Source organism: Grus americana, chromosome 2 (genome assembly GCF_028858705.1).
Source record: "Grus americana isolate bGruAme1 chromosome 2, bGruAme1.mat, whole genome shotgun sequence".
In the NCBI taxonomy this organism is placed as follows: domain Eukaryota; kingdom Metazoa; phylum Chordata; class Aves; order Gruiformes; family Gruidae; genus Grus; species Grus americana.
This window is the reverse complement of record NC_072853.1, coordinates 41,573,845-41,593,479: the sequence shown is the minus strand read 5'-3', so window position 1 is coordinate 41,593,479 and position 19,635 is coordinate 41,573,845. Positions and strand designations below refer to the sequence as shown.

General features: G+C 39.2%; 1 protein-coding gene across 4 annotated transcripts in view; it reads right to left on the bottom strand.

The window, feature by feature from the left end:
- The window catches only part of NSMAF (neutral sphingomyelinase activation associated factor), a 41,204-nt gene extending 22,025 nt beyond the window's left edge, over positions 1–19,179 (bottom strand). Inside the window, exons 1-10 of one of the 4 annotated variants that reach the window (XM_054815536.1) lie at positions 18,646–19,179; positions 7,690–7,779; positions 7,512–7,590; positions 7,353–7,420; positions 7,227–7,263; positions 4,337–4,387; positions 1,863–1,934; positions 1,432–1,479; positions 1,277–1,329; positions 633–762 (exon numbers count right to left, since the gene is read on the bottom strand). In XM_054815536.1, the coding sequence (XP_054671511.1) occupies positions 633–762; positions 1,277–1,329; positions 1,432–1,479; positions 1,863–1,934; positions 4,337–4,387; positions 7,227–7,263; positions 7,353–7,420; positions 7,512–7,590; positions 7,690–7,779; positions 18,646–18,698 (681 nt within the window). In that variant the 5' untranslated portion in view covers positions 18,699–19,179. Of the gene's footprint in view, positions 1–632; positions 763–1,276; positions 1,330–1,431; positions 1,480–1,862; positions 1,935–4,336; positions 4,388–6,762; positions 6,786–7,226; positions 7,264–7,352; positions 7,421–7,511; positions 7,591–7,689; positions 7,780–18,645 lie in introns of those variants that run through there. The other 3 variants (XM_054815535.1, XM_054815537.1, XM_054815538.1) reach the window with 3 other exon arrangements.
- Positions 19,180–19,635: the final 456 nt, after the last annotated feature.

Genomic DNA, 19,635 nt, shown 5'->3' with positions numbered 1-19,635 from the left:
TTGGGCTGCTGGGCAAACTGTTTGCCAATCATGCCACCTGGTGGTCCAACATTGAATGGCATTTCGACAGCAGCTGTGAAACGCATTTTCACTGGACGTACTTTTAGCATATTAGTTGCCTGCAAAGACTATCGCTGCTATTTCTGTGACAAAGTTCCAAAGCAGTAATCTGTCTGTGACACGCACTCAGTTTTCTTCTAGAGAAAGAAATTATCAGTTTAATAGAAAACTTTGCTAAGATCTTCCAGTATAAACTAAATGTATATAAAGTTATCACTAGGTAGGAGGAACAGCATCATGGAGTAAAATTAAGACTTTATCTTAAATGAAGTGTTACCAAAAGTGATTTTGAAATATTAATAGAGAATGAGCAAAGGAAATTTTGTGCTTTGTCAGCAGGAGATCAACTTTAAGCAAGTTAGCACAGAATAAAGCCTCAGAAGTACACTGAATGCAACAGATCAGCACAGATCAAAGGAAAAACTAAGGAGCTTCTGCTTATAACTGAAAACAGATACTTCTTGGAGATGTGCTCCATGTGCATGTAAGAGGAATAATTCAGAAAATGAAAACTGTCCACTAGAGGGGCAGGGTGCTCACATCATATGCAAGACCATCTATGAGGCACTTACAGGATATCCATTAAGAGGCTGGAAGTACAAGTTAGCATCAGTAACACACACATGCCCTGGATTAGTCACCAGTGGTGTCACCATTTCTGCTTTACATTCCATATGCAGCGTTTCAGAAATGCTTTGAAATCTACAAGTGAAGAAAGGGAGTAAGTTTACCTCCAGTTCTTTCTTAGGTAGAGCTACCCTTAAATTCTTTAGAAAGGTTTTAGGTTAGCTTATAACCTTGGGACATCAGAAAGGGGACTTCACTAAGCCTATTTTAGAGATGAAGAGAGTCCTTTGTTGAGACCTCTACTTTAACAGGCACTCCAGAAAGGAAAGTTGCTATGTTCTGCACCAGTTTCAGAGCAGTAAGCCAGCTGACTTTTCAATACAAAGCTTTATTTGGCATATGCTGATGATCGATTTGCAACAAATTCACAGATAAAGGGAATAGTCTGGAGATGAAAAAGTAATTTTCATCTTCACAACACAGAATTTCCTGTTCTCCATTCCACATGGTTCAGAATACAAAGAAGATAACTCTCAGAATTAGAGAGCTTATGCTGCCCCAAACAAGCAACTATTAAGTACTGATGCAGTAGACTAACCAACTAACAAGTTGAAAATCATTTCCCAGTAGAAAGTGATTAGAGAGATACCTGTTTTTATCAAATGAAGTTCTAGCCAAGCGTGATTGCAATATAGCGGTTATCTAATGTGGAAGAGGAAAAAAAAAGGTTAATATGGTCAAGGATGCAAATGCAATTAGAATTTTACTACTAAACAGTGATATCAGAAATAATCACATACTTACCATGGCTGCTTGATCTCCCATCTTATCTAGACAAGAAGCCCTGTAAAGCTAAAGAACAATGAGCTTTAAGTGAAATAGCAGAGAGATCTCCCCAACAGCTCTGAAGTCAATAGAAACCTGGAGGGACTTTAGTACTCTGTCACCAAGAATGCTAAAAGCACTATGATTCCTTCTTTTTAAAGTAGGACATGTTACTCATTGCTACTGTCATATTACTACTTTGTCTGTATACTACCACCCTGGATAGTAAAAGCTAATACGGGTAGCTTATGACAACTGTCAGAACTAGATGCTGTATTCAACTGCTACATTTTAAAAATAGATTTGCCAAGAATTTTCCTTGAGAATAAATATTTAAAGCAAGCTGTCCATTAAATACCAAAAAAAAGATGCTGTGATGAAGTGTGTAGTGATATCAAATAACCACATACCTGATGCAGAGTTTGCACAACATCTCCCAGTTTCCCAGCCACATCCAGTTGGAATAAGTGTTCTGTTCTACCCTAAAACCAAAAGTACATTTACTACAAATGAGTCTAAAATAAAGCTCAGTGAAAAAAAAGTTAAAACTAAAATCAAAATACTCTAAAATCTGATCAAAGTATGCTCTCAAAGGTTGCAGTACACCTGAAACATTCCAAAGGCAGACGTTAAATCTGATTTTTTTTTTCTTTACAAATATATCTTCCCTGTGGTAAGTTCTTTGTGGCAGTATTCAGTCCATTTTTTAATACAACGCAACATAATAGCTTTGAAGTCAGCAAATTAATATAGTGTAAACATCAGTAAATTTAGAACTACTACCTACTCTGTCTATTTTAATATCAGGTAACCACATGTAAGTGTAGAACTAGTAAATGACATGTTACATTTAAACAGCTACTGTGTATCTTTTAGACAAAAGACACCAGCCCATCAAATCTTTAAAGACTAAGCTATAAAAGTTATCATTCTCTTCTACATAAATAGTTTCTAGAGGAAAAGATCCCAAACCCAATCACAGCCTGTTTTGACTAGTCATTTATAAAAGCCTCACTAACACATCACCCAGCATACGTAACATTTCTTCCTCTACAAAGGTTCCCCAGCTTTTTTAAATGTCATTTCATAACACATATTTCTGGTTTTGACTTAAACATGTTAAAAATATGTGCATGCATAAACTGATAGTAAGTCTTACACATAGCTCCTATTTAGCAAAGGTGGTGGGATCCCTTGATGACCCCTGAATGCCGTATTAAACTGTATCAACACATTCCTGTAGGGTTTTGTAATTTCTCAGGCTAGACTTTAAAAAACCAAACGTGATCAGTAAGACTACATGAAGACATTGATCAGTGGATTAATTTAAAACTGAAGGAAAGAGGACATGGAAATCTAGATAATCTTCAGTGTAATGCATGTGATCTGAGCTGAACTGACAGCAATCCAAGAGGAAAGCATGCTTCAGGAAGCAAATGGAGCTGGAGTAAAGGGAGACAAGAAATTCAGCAGCAATTCAGATAAAAGGCTTGTAACATTTCTCCCAGAGCACCATTTTCCCTCAACAGGGAAAGCACAGCTCTCAGAAATCCTAGTGGACGGTCTACAGGGATTGCTTACAGCCAACAATCCAGAAGTTTTTGTGAGCGGTTCTCTGTGGCTCTCCAGCCACGTGCAAAGACAATAGTTCAGTATTTTGTAATTGATCTGAAAAATCAAATCAGTGCAAGACACGAAAGATAAGATGTACTACCAAATTCCAGCACTCAGTGATGCGTCTTGAACTGACAACAATTCAAGTAGAAGATATTTAGCAGCAACGGAAAAAATTCTGAAATGATTGAAGGCAAACTAGATTTCTTGTTTTAATATACAGAAATATAGCTGCACTTTTGTGAAGTAAATTGTAATGGTTAACTGTCAGGAATGTTTTAGGTATGAATGAATCTTGACTTAGGAGAAAATAAAGTGAAAAGCCTTACAAATAGCCCTTTTGATTCTTTTCTTTTTCACTGTGTTGGCAAAGTGATATTTGTATGATACTTAATAAATCTTGCACAGGGAGGCAAAACAGAAAATAGAAGGACTAGAAAACTGATTCAACACATGAAGAATTAATGGCATAAAGCAGGCAAACAAAGAAAATTTAAAAAATCCTAGTTTAGAGATAGATCTCATCACAAAACCAACCCAAAAGAGTTGTTGAGAGAACGGAAAACATCTCTTGCCTCTTTGCTGTTCATTACAGTAATGCAAATTTGTGGACTCCATCATTCTTGATATTTATTACTTTGAACAAGTACGTTGAGAAATATAATTACGTCAGTTTCAATTCATGGGCAAAAATGGCATTTAATGACTCTGCATTTTCATTTTGTGTTTGTGTCTTAACCCATCTTGCATTCCAGGTGAAAAACCCTTACTTCTAGGCCTTGAAACCTTCAGGCTCAGAATCAGAGCAGACCCAGCCCATCAGCAGAAAGCAACCAGAAGCAAGCTCTGAGCTCTGACTGCTGCTGTGAGCAGCCTTATCTGCCATTTCTTTGATCTGTGAAGCACTCAGCTGGGAAATATCAATTAGCAATCTTTCATTTCAGGTGTGAGCAGAACTGGGGAGAAGTCATTTAGCCAGGATACGGTGTCCACTGAATACCAGCAGCCAGCTGACAGCTCTGACTGTTGAGCCCACAGAGCTCCACATCAAGGGAAATAGCAAGTGTCAAGTCTGCAGTATGTCCTCCAAGAAATGTCACAAATCCATTATGGAAGAACTCAGACACTTGTTTTAGCAATATACACAATTACTTTTTTTAAGCTTTATTGTCATATTCGTCAAATGATAATTATCTTACTCTTTCAGAAATGAGAACGTAAATCCTTGCAAAACATTAGCTTGCTAATAGTGGAAAAAATATATACTTACTCTTACTGTTTTATAGGGTGCAATAATGTTTCTTTCTTTAATGAGAAAAACCTGAAAGAGTAAGAGATGTTATAGTTTCAGTCCTTAAAAAATAATAAATCAGAATTACTGATAAAGACAAAGCTAAGCTGTTTAAGCAAGCAAAACACTGGATTGCAATATTCTGCTTTAGGCTACCCCAGATAAACTGCAGAAAAACAATGACCTTTTATAGCAGCTAACTACAAAAGGGGCAAGTGTCCAATTTAGTTCAGAGGCTTACTTATGTCGTTTATTAGTGGATTTTTAATCCAACCATATGACCTTCCAGGAGTTGCAAGACTAAAGCCAATAAGCACAGCCATCAGTCTAATCCCACTCATTGGAGGGATCCTCCCCCTCTTTTCTTCTTGCAGCTCATGCCCTTAGGATTCTGACCTGATGGGAATTACCCCACAGGGGAAACTCACAACATAAACTACTGTGTAAGCCTTTTCAAATGAACCCCTTCTTCCACCCCCAAACATTTTGCTTCCTGTTCCAACCACCATGAACACGAGACTTCCTCTCTCATCCAACAGCATGTTTTTGAACAGTTTTGTTTCTCTGATGCTACTCTCACATCTGAGAGGATCTGCCCTCCCCAAAACCCGCATGAAATCACTCGCCTTCAGAACATTCTCTCAACTCCTATGGAAAGACTTGACTGCTAGCACATTGGTTTGTGGATATCACCTTACTATCTGCTCTCTGAAAGAAGACAAGCCAAAAATAACTCGTGGTTTAGCTCTGTTTGTAGACAAGGCTCAAACTTGCTAAATCTCAGGCCTGAGTATAAGACTCAGGATTGGTTCTGAACTGCACAAAGCACACTGGATTGCACTACCAACTGTCTTCTACTCCATGGTCCAAAAGACTTGGCCAATCAAAGGGCCTTTTTTGGTGCCTCGGTTTGGTTCCTACAGCTAGCACCATGTCTGTGGTTCTACACTCCAAGGCATTGTGGCAGCAGCCTCAAACCAAGGGCAAATATTAAACTTTCAAAAGAACAGATGCTGTACCATTCTCTAGCCAGAAACCTTCTGGCTGGCATGTGCAGCCCACCCGCATCCACCAGCTGACAGAGCCAACCTTCACCACACAACCACTTGCAGCACCAACCAGCCAGAAGAAAGTGAGTGCTATGCTTAGAAGCTTACAAGCTCAGCATGCCTCTAAGTGCTACATTAAAAAATAAAGGCAATTAGTGCCTTTCATCTGACATCAGCTTGTACAGACCTGAATCAGGCCATAGGAGAGTAAGAATCAGAGACACCTGCTTTACACCCAGATCGCTCTTCTGCAGGATAATTAAACATTTTTCTACACTGACAGCCCCAAAATTACATGAAAAAGTAGACAATACAAACTAAAAAACTATGGAAGCAGAGCAAAATCTTTAGTATACTGTATTCATTTCCCATTTTGGAGGATTTTCCTCCAATTTTATTTTGAGAAAAAATACTGAAATAATCTCCAATTATTATTTCCATTTGCTGTATTTCATAGTCATTAGTTTCTAAGTTGCCTGTTACATAAAGCAAAGCTGCTTGTCCAGCTATGCATTAACAATATTTTTTGAGCCTGAAATGCAAACATGTTTAAGACGTCCCAATTATTTGCTACATGCAGTTTCCTACAAGGCAGAAATTCTACTTAGAAAAAATATTTATGATTAGATCGTTATTTGTCTTAAGTACAACTAGTGAGTACTTCACATTCAAAAGTCCCTATGCCTTTTATACAAAATACCGATATGTATCATGCCACCAAACTATTTTGGAACGTTTCCCCACAGACAGAAGGATGATGGGCAAGTTACACATGGGAGGGGGGCAGAATGGGGGACTAACCACGCTTGCCATTTTAAAAGTTATTTCTCCTTTCCTAGGAGATGTTTTTATAATCATTTGTTCTTCAGAACATATACTAGTGATGTATGGTGGAACAATTGCATGGAACAACTAGAAATACCTTTTTTAAAAACACTCAACACAAAAAATCTCCCCACAAAAGAAACCTTGACTACACAATACTCTTCACAGAAGCAGTTTCAAGATGAAATTAAATACACTGATCACTTTAACACAGTCTACAAACTTCTCCAGCACAGACAATATTAAATCCTTGACTTCATTTTTGACTGCAGCCATACTTAATTGAGCAAGGCTATCAATTTTAGGTATCGCTAAAGACAGATTTTACAAAGATGCTAGAATGTTTAAAAGGATATCTCCCACCTCATCTCTGTTCTTTCCTGAAATGAAAACATGAACTTCTTTTGGAAACTTTTACAGTTTTGGAACACCTATCAGCTGCAATTTATCAAAGCTTGAAGTATATTCCCTTGATTAACATTAAGTATGAACATATCCAAGTTAATCACAACTCATGATTGAAACCCAAACCTGTATTTCAGGACAGCCACTGAAAATTATTTAATGGACATTCAGCAGAGTCCAATGTTTTCATAAAGCTGAACTGCAAGGTCAAGATGGCTTTGCTGTTACCACTACACACTGCAGAAAGTAGGAGAAAGCAATATAGCAAGATCAAAACAAAGATTATTTAATAACCAGTTTAATTTCAGTCTATTCTCCTTTTTCATTCAATTCTAAAATTGCCCTAAGCTCCATTCTAAAATGCACAGTGCAAAAAGTTCACTGTATCAAACTAATGACTTCATGAAGTCATTAACAGTTTGAAATTTCCAGCATCAACAGCTTCACATTAATGCTAAGTTTTTTACACTAATTAGTTTTGTTTCCAGTTAACCCCCCCCACCCTAAGACTCCAGCTCTGAGAAAGACACCATTAAAGAATGTAATATCACTCATTTATACATCAAGAATCTGTTATATGCAGGTCTTACCTGATTACATACAACAGAAATCCCTCCAGATGTATCCCTAAAATGTAAATAAGATATTTGAAGTGATGGGTGTTTCAGCTTTAAAAAGAGTTAAATACATATATACAGTAACTCAAATTCACATACCGCGTGAAAGGGTTATTTGCTTCATTGTCTTCTGGGGCTTTTATACTAATGCAGTCTCTCAGTGGTATCTGCAGCAAGTTATAAAAATACATACTCCTTCTTTAAAGCCTTTTAAAGAGAATCTTAAATTACTAAGATTACTAAGGTTGCACTCCTTACCTTAATAATGGGTTGGATATTGTCATCAGGTTCGAAAATGATTGACTTTGAACAGATTTTTAGAGATCCTCTGAATTTTCTAAAAGGAACAATAAAAAAGGAAAGTAGCTGTAAATGCGTTAGAGATACATAAGATGAGAACAATTCCAGTAAATTAACGTATGTAAAAATTTTGTACCTTTCATCTCTGCAACCTTTATTTGTAATATGATTAGCTGTATGCTGTTCAAAGTAATATTCCTCCAGGTTAAGAAGCAGCAGTGAAAATCTACAAACGAATAAAAATTATTTATTAAAAAAAACCCCACCATAAAAGTTAGTATTCTTAATAAAACATAGCAAGTGTTTAGGAAGTCTTCACTGATTTCTATGCCATGCCCCACACACCAAGAATGAATTAATTTAAATTAACTTTTAAAAAGTACAAACCCATATGGAAAATGTGTGTACACGTGAAGAACAACTGATAATCTTCCAACATATATAAAGTTAGGTGTTTGATTCTGTTCCTATGTCTCAGGTGGGAACTATCCTAACATAGCCAGGCTTTCCCCTCAGTGACCATCAGTTTAGCCCTGATCAGTGTATGCCAGTTAAAATACACAATAACACAAGAGGAGGGGCAGGAACTAATCGCTTGGAATGGAAGGTCTTTCTGAAGTAAAGCCAAATTACATTGGTCTAAAGTGTTACGTGAAAACACAGCCACAGTTTTTACAACATGGCTGAGTCACTTGATGGATACCCTCTGAGGAAGCATTACCTTCCTCTCCAACCACAGTTCTGCACTTCCTCTGTACCAGTGCCAGTTCAACCCCACAGGAAGCCTGTTTATGGACCCATCCAATAGACGACAAACCCCAACAACAAAAAAATTGAAGTCTTCTAACGTATTTAATTACAGGATCATAGTAATGCCAGTGCTGGTATGAGGTAAATGCAAACAGGCTAGATTAGATAACATGAAACTTTGTTCTCTAACTTCAGAAAAACCTGCTGCAAGGGATTAAAACTAACCGACTTTACTAACAGGGTGAACATGCGGTCACCTGTGTTTCAGCTATGGGGAACAACAGTGGGTATTGGCACAGCGGGAGGAGCAGAAACATGTTCTATCACTTCAGTTGGAAGTACAACAGCTTGTTTGTGTGCAGCACTGGTCTGATCTGCAGAAGTAGTTAGTACTTATTTGCATCCATGCTTTGAGCTTTTTGTACTGTGTTCATGTTCATGAGAAATGCCTGTGACAATGCTAATAAATGTCAAGTGTCCCCAAAGCAGTATTCAAATAGCAATAAACATGTCGAGAGTTCACAAAATGAACTGAACGTACTGAATAGCCTGCTCGTTAAGAAAGCATATTTCACAACAGGAAAAACAGCATTACTGGAAAAGACATCTTGTTCATGTAAGATTTGTGTTGTGTCTGCTATATTAAACAGAACATAACAATAAAGGCTTACTGTAACTACAAGTAACAGTGGGTCCATGTACTCAAAACTGCTTGTGTGTCCAAGACAGTTCATCCAGACGCTTGACTGCTTTTTCAAAACGGCATTATCTTTACCTCTCCTCTCTTGAAAACAGATATTTTATGATGCCATTAAGAAACAAGTGATGTTAAAATGTTAGAAGACATACAAGATAGGGAGTTTTGTATGGCGTATACTGTTCTAAGAAAATTCAACACAAATCTCAAAAAGTCTCTTCAGCCTCTACCCCAGTTGCTGTTATTGTATGGTTCTTTAATATCTCTAGTTTCCAATGGGGCTTTAGGGGCTTTGCCTCCATGTATCCTCTCTCAGAAGACGTAACTTCAGTTGCCTTCTCTTTCTCATAGAAGTCTGTTCTTCAAGCCTACTGCCACCTATGAAAGCATGTCCTATCAACAGGTGTAAACTGAATTTCCAAGTTTCTGAGGTCTTGGTGCCTTTGAAGGAGACGAATCATTCTTTTCATATTTATTTTGATCACTTATCTTCAGGAAGCTAAAACAGAAGGTCTAGCTCTGCATTTAGATGAAAAAAAGCTTCACTAGGAACAGGCTACAAGCTAAAAAGGAAGAGGAATATGAAACCATAGCAGCTTCCACATAGTTACCATTAAATTCCATTTTTTAAACACATCATCCATTTCAAATCATCTGGGACAAACTCAAAATTTCTGGGATTTTGCAAACACAGATGTAGCAAGTGCTATCACATTTTGATTGAAAGCTTTTTAATAAAGCTATGTTAGGATATATAAAAAGCAATTCACCATCAAAATGTTTTTCTTTCTAGCCCATATAAGCATACACATTGAGCTTATTATCCACAAGCCAAAATATTTAAATAAAAAAAGTTAAGAACAAAGGTAATAACCAGAATTGTTTGAAAAAATTCGTCTTCTACTCTCCTTCATCAGGGAACAGATACTATTGACATAGGGAACAATGAGCTTCACAACAATGATGTTCATGATCCCACAATTTTTCTTCCAAGAAAATTGGTAATGCCTGTTTGCTAGAACTGATTTCTGAAATTCTTAATTCTTGGACTATTTCCTTTGTCTCCACCTATTCTTTTGACAAACTCCTCACGTTTTTATACTCTTTCCAAATTCACCTGTTGGCAGCACTGGTAATTACTAGACTTTCCTTTTAAGTTTTTGGTAAATGCAGGAATCCTTCATATATTCAAAATAAGCCATGTTTTTACGCCAAAACATTGGCTTTGTTATTCGCAGCAACTACAACATGCTTACATAAGCCAAACCACATAACCCAAGAGAGTTCTCTTTCAAATTTTTCAGGATTAGAAACTGTTGTATCTTTATACTCAACACCTTATGCATCAATTCACCTTCCCAAAATCAGAAGCTGTGGGCTACTGGGAAGGATTCGAGGTACACTTTCCCTGGCATCATCCTCACTCCTGTTGAATCAGATGATTTAATGAAAAAAAAAACCCAAACCAAAATGCACAAGATATGCATAAAAACTCAAGATAACTCATCCAGACTAACTACATACTGTGGGAAATTGGAGGTTTCTTCCTTTTAAAGACAGTATTTACTAGTAGCATCCAGTTTACCCTTTTGCTATTAGTCTTTCTGTGTCTCCTCCACATGACTACTCACTATCCAGTTTTACAGGGACCGCATTGCTGTAGAGCTGTTTGCTGGAGACCAGCGACCTCCTGTGCCGTAACCTCATACTCACTTTCTGATCTCAGCTTTGCTCTCCTGAAAAAGGGTTGTATTGCCAGCAGCTGTTAAAGCTTTTTTCTCCAAACATTGCACATCATATAGGCCAACTGTATTTTCCACATTTTACGTTTTCCCTCACTCTCCACAAAGTCTTCCAAGTGGTTCTATAGTTTCTTCCAAGTATTTCTGTGCTTGTTGCTACTCTGCTACTTGCAAGTTCATTTACTCTAACAGCTTTTTCCTGTATTTTCAAGGCTGCTATAAGTCACTTATGCAGGCAGAGCTAGACATCAAATCTCCACAAATACAATCACTGATCTCTACTCTTCTCAAGTACCCATTGCAACTGGGATGAACTTACAGCCTGTCCAAAGATTCTGTCACAAAAACTGCACCTTTCAAAATTCCAAGTTTCATAGTCATAGAGTATCCCTCAAACCACATGATTTCACTGTCTCCTTCTTCACTAGGACAAAAGAACATATGATTAAAGATATCATTAGCTAAGAAAAAATATTCCTATTCTTTTTTCTGGAGTCCAACTGCTCCAAGTCTATTTTTAAGTCTTTTTCATGATACTGCCAGTGTGTTCCAGCTCCCTGCAGCTTTTTCACATCTCCTTTTCTCTTGCTGTTCTCTTTCAATCGCTCATGATGATAGTCCCTCTTACTGTCATTTCTACAAATATGTTTTCAAGCTCTAGTTATGATACCATAAGGTGAACCAAAGTTTTCAGACTTGCATCTCAACTACTGGCAAATAAATCTAAACCAGTTCAAGTTACTGCTAATGACTAACTTTGGAGATTATGAAGCATGATCTCTGGAATAACCTTCTGGAATTTCTCAACTCATCTCTGTCCTTACAGCTTAAGTATTTAAATTTCATTTGTCTGTGTTAATGATCCATAGGGTTGTCAAAAAAGGAAAAGTCAAGTTTCATTAGATGTTAGTAGAGTACAGACTGAGCTTTTTATCTTCACAGAACGGACTTATTCCACGTAAATAAGTACAGCCACTGATAGTTACTGTATCAACAGGGTCCCTCTTGAGAGCCATCACTGCACAGGATGACACTTCAGGCTTGCCAGGAGGTTTAACAAGTATTTACAGACAGCAAAGGAACAGATTAGTCTCTGGTACGTTGTATGAGTAGGCAAACAGTGTTGTGAAGGCTTGAAAAAATAGGAAATCAATCACAACAGCTATACAATTAAAGCAATGGGGATCTTCAACATGCAACTAAGGTGCTGGACTTTAGGCTGACTGTTTTCCAAAGACACTTGTGATATCAAGATGACTAACATACAAAATTTATATGCTATCAACTGTTACGTAGTCGTATGACAGGAATTTGTATGCACACTTAGCATAGACCTAAAATAGTAATTTATCTCTTCTGCTCCTCACAGGAGGAAAAAACAACCCAAAACAAAACAAAAAAAACCAACCCAAATAACAGTAGGAAGAGAATGCATGATACCCTGTATAAGAAACTCCTCTGTAATAGTTGAAAACAGTATTTTGGTCTTCAGCCACTCAGCAGCTGCACTATTGCCTGTGCCGAGTAAGGGAATATGCTTAAGCCTATGACTTACCACACTGTCCTGGACAAACAGCCTGGATCACAAAGCCAGTGTCAAGTCAACTAAGACTAAGTAAGTCTGTTCCCAGCCTACCCTCCCTTGCCTTCAAGTCTGAACCCAAGACAAAAAAAACCCCTTCGACCTCAGCAATTAGTCAAGCAAAACAGTCTTCCAGTGAGAAGGACTGGACAATGTCAATAATGCAATAGGATCCCTCACAAAAAATAAAGAAACCTATAAAAAATAGTATTTTTCCCCCCAAAAAGCAAGCTGTAAGCATTAACTGAAAAAAGCACAAAAATACTATCTTGTCCAAAATGAAAAATATTTTTTTTGTCTTTTTAAATTATCAGCAAGAACTAGTATCTAAAAAAAACCAGTTGTTTCTATCACAAACAGTTGTGGGTTTTAATAAAAAAGCGAAGGGATCTTCTACATGTGCCTGCTGCTCTCAAATTCTGTATTCTTATAATAGAGTAATAATCAAATATTCAAATATCAAATAATCAAACTATTCTGTTTCAGGCAAACAGAAAAGGATCAAGCTTAAGATATTTTTTCTTAGCATAAGCAAGTGGTTCATCTTAATCCATTTTCAAAACATATAACCCACTTGTTACTTGAAACTTCCCAAGTATAAATAACTTAATCAGCGTTTATTAAAAATCTATTTAGAGAAGGGTAATGCTGTATCTTCCCTTGGAAAGGAATTCAAACATCTGTTGACACAAAATCCTTTGAAATCAAGCAATAAAACTCACACCTTAAAGTGTATTACAGGATACATTTATGCTGGTTTCCTAATAAAGACCCATTTCACAGGTTTACGTTCACACATTGTGTAGTCACTGTGCTATTTAATAGCTCGCAACAGACTTACGATGTTAGTAAGCCACAGTCATGTCTTCAAAGATCATTTACCATTTTCTCTTGTATATTGAACTTGATATATTAGACTATTTTTAAAAAGACATCTATAATTTTGAAAATTACAAAGAAAGACAAATTAGACAAGATTTTCAAAGAAAGCTCAAACCCCATGAAAGTCCCTCTACGGGGTGACAGTTCAAAAGATGTTCACTGCCTTATACTACAGCTTCTCAACAATCTGGTCTTTGTCCTCAAAGTCTCACCAACAGCAAACAAGCTTTCAGAAAACTTCTGAGATGATGATATTTTCTTAATACACGTGATCATTTGATAATTGGAACTTAAGGTGGGGGAAAAAAGCTTCAGTAGCTTTACTGGTCCAACCTAGCCTACCAACTTATAATGCCTCAAAAACTACTTACAGTTGGGAAGACAATCCACTTGCAACTGAAGAAGCTATCACATTGGCAGACAGATCAGACCACAAGCTTCCGTTCAATGCTGCGGAGTTTCCCCAGGACAGGTTTAGTAACCTGAATCAGTCCGTGGAAAGCAACATGAAGTACCAGAGACAATACAGTGTGAAGGAGTCAGGGGCAAGAACAAGGTGACCAAAACTAAGACCTTACCTCTTGGAGGGCAGAAAGCCTGTGCAGCAACTCTGCTGTCAGAGATGCTGAGAAATAGGCAGGTTCACTTTCCAGGATGAAATGAATTGGTAGCACCACCACCAAGGTAAAGCCTTGAGCTTTAGGCACTTACACGCTGTTAGAGCTCAGGTTTAATGCAAACTGAAATGTACCCAAAATCAACAGTAAAGTAGCTTGGGACAGGGGGAGGGGGAGAGAAGAACACGCTGGGTAAGGGAATTCTAACAACTCACAAAGCTGGAAAAAAGACAACTTTAAAGAACACAAGGACTTGTCTCAAGTCTGAAACAGAAGGAAGATTGTTCAGCCACAGTTGCGTTGTTTGTCTGAGGGTGTATGTTGGGGGGCAAGGGGGAGGCTGTGGATAATCAGTATAATGTAGTCACATCACCACCCTCCGATAAATTTAATGAAGGGTCTAAAAGCTTTTGTGTTGCAACATCTTCAATTCCCACACAGTGTTAGACATATACAGAACCTTGTAGAATAAAGAGTTAATCTTTTAATAGTGTATGATGGAGCTGTTTGAGCTTAAAAGGTAAGCACCTACACTTAAGGGGAGAGGTAAATTAAAGCATGCTAATATAATTTTGCTTGAAGACTTATTTCAAATTCTTGTCTTTGTATTGTCCCAGAAAAATTATATTAAGAAAATCTGACAAAGTCTTATGGAAGTGATGTGGAAGGTACTTTCTTGTGAAGGGAATCAGTATTAGTGAGAATCAGCTTCAGAAAAGAAAAAAGAAAAAAAAAGAGCAAGCACCTTGCCAAGAAAAACAGAACTTCATCTACAGCAGCAGAGAGGTAGGGGTGCCATAGGTAAGGCTGGTAAATGAACAAAGCAGTGAAGAACTCTGGTGTCTCTTTTCTAAATACAAAGTTGAAAGTGTCTTGTTTATTTTTGCCTTTTTAAAAAAGTTCCCCTATAATTGCCACTGAGAAAAGGGCTGAGGAATATGAGTCAAGAACACACCCAAAACACATAGGAAAACTAGGTAAGACACTAAGTAGCAAGAAAGCACTTAGAAAACTTCACCTCATATGATGTCATCCCCTATACACAAGGTTTGGGAACCCAAAAGTCACCCAAACATTCTTAGCATTGTTCATAGTATGCAACAAAGAAGCAAATCATGCTTTACAAACTACAACCTGGGGCTTGTAAGTCCTGCCAAGATGCTATAAGATATCCTCCAAATAAGGTGTGTTGTATTCAGACCTGTCTACTTGAGAATTTTACTGTTACTTTGCTTGATGTGCATGTCCCTCTATACTTCAGTTTGACACGATGTCATCTGAGATCCAACAACACAGGAAAAAAAAAACCAACAACCAACCAACAACAAAACAAAAAACTCAACAAACCCACAATTTATTTTATATACCAATGTCACCTACCAACTGATGCACTGGACTTGTTCAAATCAGGCACAGGAATGAATGTGCAGGGATTGGTGTCTTGGCAACATCCCATTTATACCATTTAGAGGAGAAGGTACCCTATTGATCCTGCTTTCAATTCTTAATCTGTGATTGAATTCCATCACTTCATCAGGAAAGCACATGCTGGAAATCTACTTAGATTCAAGGGTTTCAAGTGGCTGATACAACACACCTTGCACAATCGCTTGACCCAATACCAAAAGTACAATCCTGGTAACAGAAGGACATGGACAGAGATGAAGCAGCAAACCAGGCCAATCCAGCAACAGCCAAACCAATTCTAAAGTTCTACCTCCTCCCAACAACAGGAAAGTATCTACAGGACTCATTTGCTAATGTTTGAATAAAAGTCTTGATTACATATATTTTTATCCCAAGGAAGTAAGATAAAGCTACAGATTAAAGACAAAATGAAACAAACCCAACAAAAACACAAACATCCAAGCAACCATCACACAAAAGATCCATCTGCAGGACCTACATGCTGTCAGTAGGACACCTTGCATGGGTGATGTTCCCAGCAGAAGAGACAAACCCCTTGAACAGGAAGATGAGCAGGGTGCAAGACAAACCAGCAGAACTATTTTATAAAGAGCCTCTGTATCAAGTGTTAGACTTGCCCACATTTGCGCATACCACTAACAGAACAGAGAACTCAATTTATAAAGAGAGCAACAACCTGAGCCAAACACCACACCATTTAATTTGTAGTTTTGTAACTAAAGTTTTTTGTAAAAAATTATTATTAGTCATGAATGCTAAGTAATTTAGGGATTAAATAAATTGGGTAAGCATGCACACACCACTAATTAAAAAGGGATATAGTATCTCGGCTTTCTTTACTCTGAACATCTGGGCAAAGTAAAGATAAATGATGAACACAGATGAAAGAAATACAATAGAGATGAATTTGAAGGGAAAATTACTGCCAGAATGAACCCTGCTCAGTAAGGACACGGATTTATTTAACCAAATGTAAAGTATAACCCGCTCCTTGTTCTCAATGTCCTCACGCAGGACATTTCATTATTTTCTTGTTTTCTGCTAGAAAACTGCAGACAGTCAGAAAAGTAGGTTTATGTAACAAGATACTAAAGCGGTCCAAATAATTAAGAGGAAATAATTAAGAGGAAATAATTTTTTCAGATCTCTTAAAAGTGATCTGATCTTCCTTCTCACCAAAGCAACTGCATAAGAAGATTAACTTTTTGCCTACTTTCACAGGACTCTTAACCAGAACTTTTATAGCTTACATTTTTGTAAAAAGCAATGTACAAATAACAACAAACCCAAACAAACAAAAAACCAAACCACACATGAAATTCAGTTGCCACAAAGTTTCAAAAAGTCCTAGTCATGTCACTAGGAAATATCTACACCAAGATTATGTAAATCAAGACAAGCTTAGAAGCAGGAGTTGGCTCTCTCTAACAATTACTCAGCAAGAAGGCAAAAAGAAAAGCTCTGAGAGGCTTTCCCTTCAATTAAGTGATAAAGAGCTGGGTTTGGGGTTTTTTTTCCTGTTGTTTTAAGGCACAACTATAAGGAAAGGAGGAGAGAGAATTCCATATTTCTCATTTGATATTTCAGAGCTCAAAGTCTTTTAAATCACTTAAAGGTTTTTTAAATGACCTAATTTATAAAAGCACAGGAAGAGAGGGAGGGGGAAAGATATAGGGTACAAAATGTATACAAATTTACTTTTATTTTACACAAATATCGATTGTTAGGCAAGATGAAGAAACAGAGAAATGAGTTTGCAGATATTTAGATAGGAAAAGCTACCAGTGCAAATAAGAACAAGACTCATCTTTCATGATGTGCTCAAATTACAAACTCAAATAATAAGATGCCAAAATTCTTCCAAATATAAGCAAAGAAAAATATTTCTCATTAGAGACTTTCAATAACTGTAGATCAGTAATGCTGACAGACACTGATATGTTGGGTTTTCAGGGCTTTTTAGAAGAGATTTATATTCCACTTGGATTCTTTGGGACAAGTCTGATGAGTTTTGGCCTTTTTCTCAGCATCTCTGAAAAAAAGGAGACTATTTACATTAAATGCCTAACAGAGCTAATATAGTAATTCTTCTAGCTTTTCCTATACTTAAGATGTTTTACTTCAAAATTAAAAATCCTTCTTTTTTCCTTCTATACAGAAAGTTTGTCCATTATCCCTGCAGCCCCTCATACACAACTGAGGCCACAGCAGCCCCCAAAACCAACAAGGAGAAGATATACAATAAGACAAAAAGTGATCCAGAATACATCTGTACTTCAAAAACACTTCAAAAGCTGTAGTAGCTTTACAGGCTGAATAGCTCTGAATCATAATTTATATAAAGTGAGCTGAGCTGTTTGTCATGTGGTTTTCTCACCAACAATAAACAGTGCTGCGTAACCGGTAGCATCACGCACATCAGGAATTTGCAGAGGGCTCGCATGGGACCAGTCTGCTGCCTGCCGGCTCCCCGGTTCCGGCAATGGGGGGCAAACAGGGAGCCCTGCTTCCCCCCCAGAGAAGACACCCATGTCCCTCCACTGGGTGACCCTCACTGACCTATAGCTCTCACCTTACAGAGATTTCCTACATGGCAATATTAATATTGCAAAGGGTTTTGAAACTTTGTGACAAGCCAGATACAGATAAGCCACATAAGAGGAAGAGGTACGCTACCTAAAAATAAGACAGTAAATTCAGGATATATTCAAGCACGTGTGATAAGCCTTTCTTGCAGGTTCAGTTAGCCACAGGAACACAAAATAGAGATTACACTCAGAAAGCAGGAATGGGGAAATTGAATTTAACAATTTAAAGAGCTGTCACCGAGTCTGTAATTTAAGGGCTGACAATACGCCAACTACAATGTTCAGAAAAAAATAAACTCCATCTATAGTGAAGCAGAGCTCTAACTCTATGCCACTAACACAACTGAGAACAAACAAACAAAAATCTACACACGTTATTTTCATGCAGTTTACACAGGGCAAGCAGCATTCGTATTTCCCCAGATCTACTTTTCAGCCCTGACTTTCGGGAATCATTACTCATCCGAATGAAACAGTAACAAAGACGGCGAAGCCCAGCACAGCAGCTTGCCTACGATCCCGGTACAATGCCGGGGCCAGCTGCCTCTCTGGAGGCAGCCCTGCCTCCCGCGGCGCTCCGCCGGGCCCTCCGCCTCCCCGCCTCGGGGGGGCCCCGCCGCCCCCGCCCCAGCCGGAGGGGCAGACGGGGGAAGAAGGGGGAGTGTAGGCTAGGGCACCGTGACACTGGGCCCCTCTCGCCGGCGAGGGAGCGGGTAAGGCCGGCTCAGCCCCGCAGGAGGCGTCCCCCACCACCGCCGCGGAGGCCGAGCGGGGGCGGCCGGGGCCGGCGGGGCCAGGCCGCTTACCTCTCCTTGGAGTACAGGTCCCGTTCAAGCCTCCGCTTGCGGATGAAAGCCATGGAGCCGCCCGGCCTAGGTGCTTCTGCTGCCGCCGCCGCCGCCACAGCCACAGCAGGCCAGGCCAGGCCAGGCCGCGCCGCGCCTCAGGGAGGCGGGGAGAGCGGGCCGGCCCGCGGCCGCAGGCAGGCAGCCGGTCTGGCGGGCCCGGCCGGGGGCGCCCGCCCCGTTTATACCGCCGGAGAGGCGGCGGAAGGTGGCACAAGCAGCCGGGGAAAGGGAACCTGTCGGCATCGGGGGCTCTGCTTCCTCACCCGGGCTGCGACGTCTCTGCGGCCCTTCAGGGCCTCCGGGCTACGGGGCCTGGGCTGAGCGGGGGCTGCCGGATGAACTCGGAGGGGGGAGCCCTCACGACGGGAACGCATCCGCCCACCCACTCCCTCCATCCCGTTCTTTAAAGCTTCTGCTGTTTTATTTTTATTGTTGCTGGCACGGAGGTGTCACCCGTGTCCAACGGCTCACGGCAGCGGGAGCTGGGTGTGGAAACGCGGCCCCCGGGGGCCCGGGGCGACGGGGGCGGCGGCCGCGGAGCGTAATGCCACGGCTGAAAATCGTCTTCGTACGCACAAGGAGGGAAGCACATCCTTTATTACATAGCGAAAGAGTTTATTTACTTGCATTTAAACAAAAATTGTAGATACAATGCCATTTCAGTAAGATTCCTTCTGCCCGTAATGTGTGTGACAGATGCTGCCCAGGCAGGAGGTGAAGTTCTGCCAGGTGTTCAAAAGCTAAAAAAACCTCTATGGAAGGGGGAGGTAAATAAAATCCTTTAGTTCGTATAAAACACTTAAGTTCATATAACTGCCATTGTATCTGAACAATTTATAATGTGTTTACTGACACGATCTCGTGAGGTAGAAAAATACAGCTCTCTGCATTTTTATAAGTATAAAAATTGATTCACAGAAGGGATGTAATTTTTCACATAGGAATAAA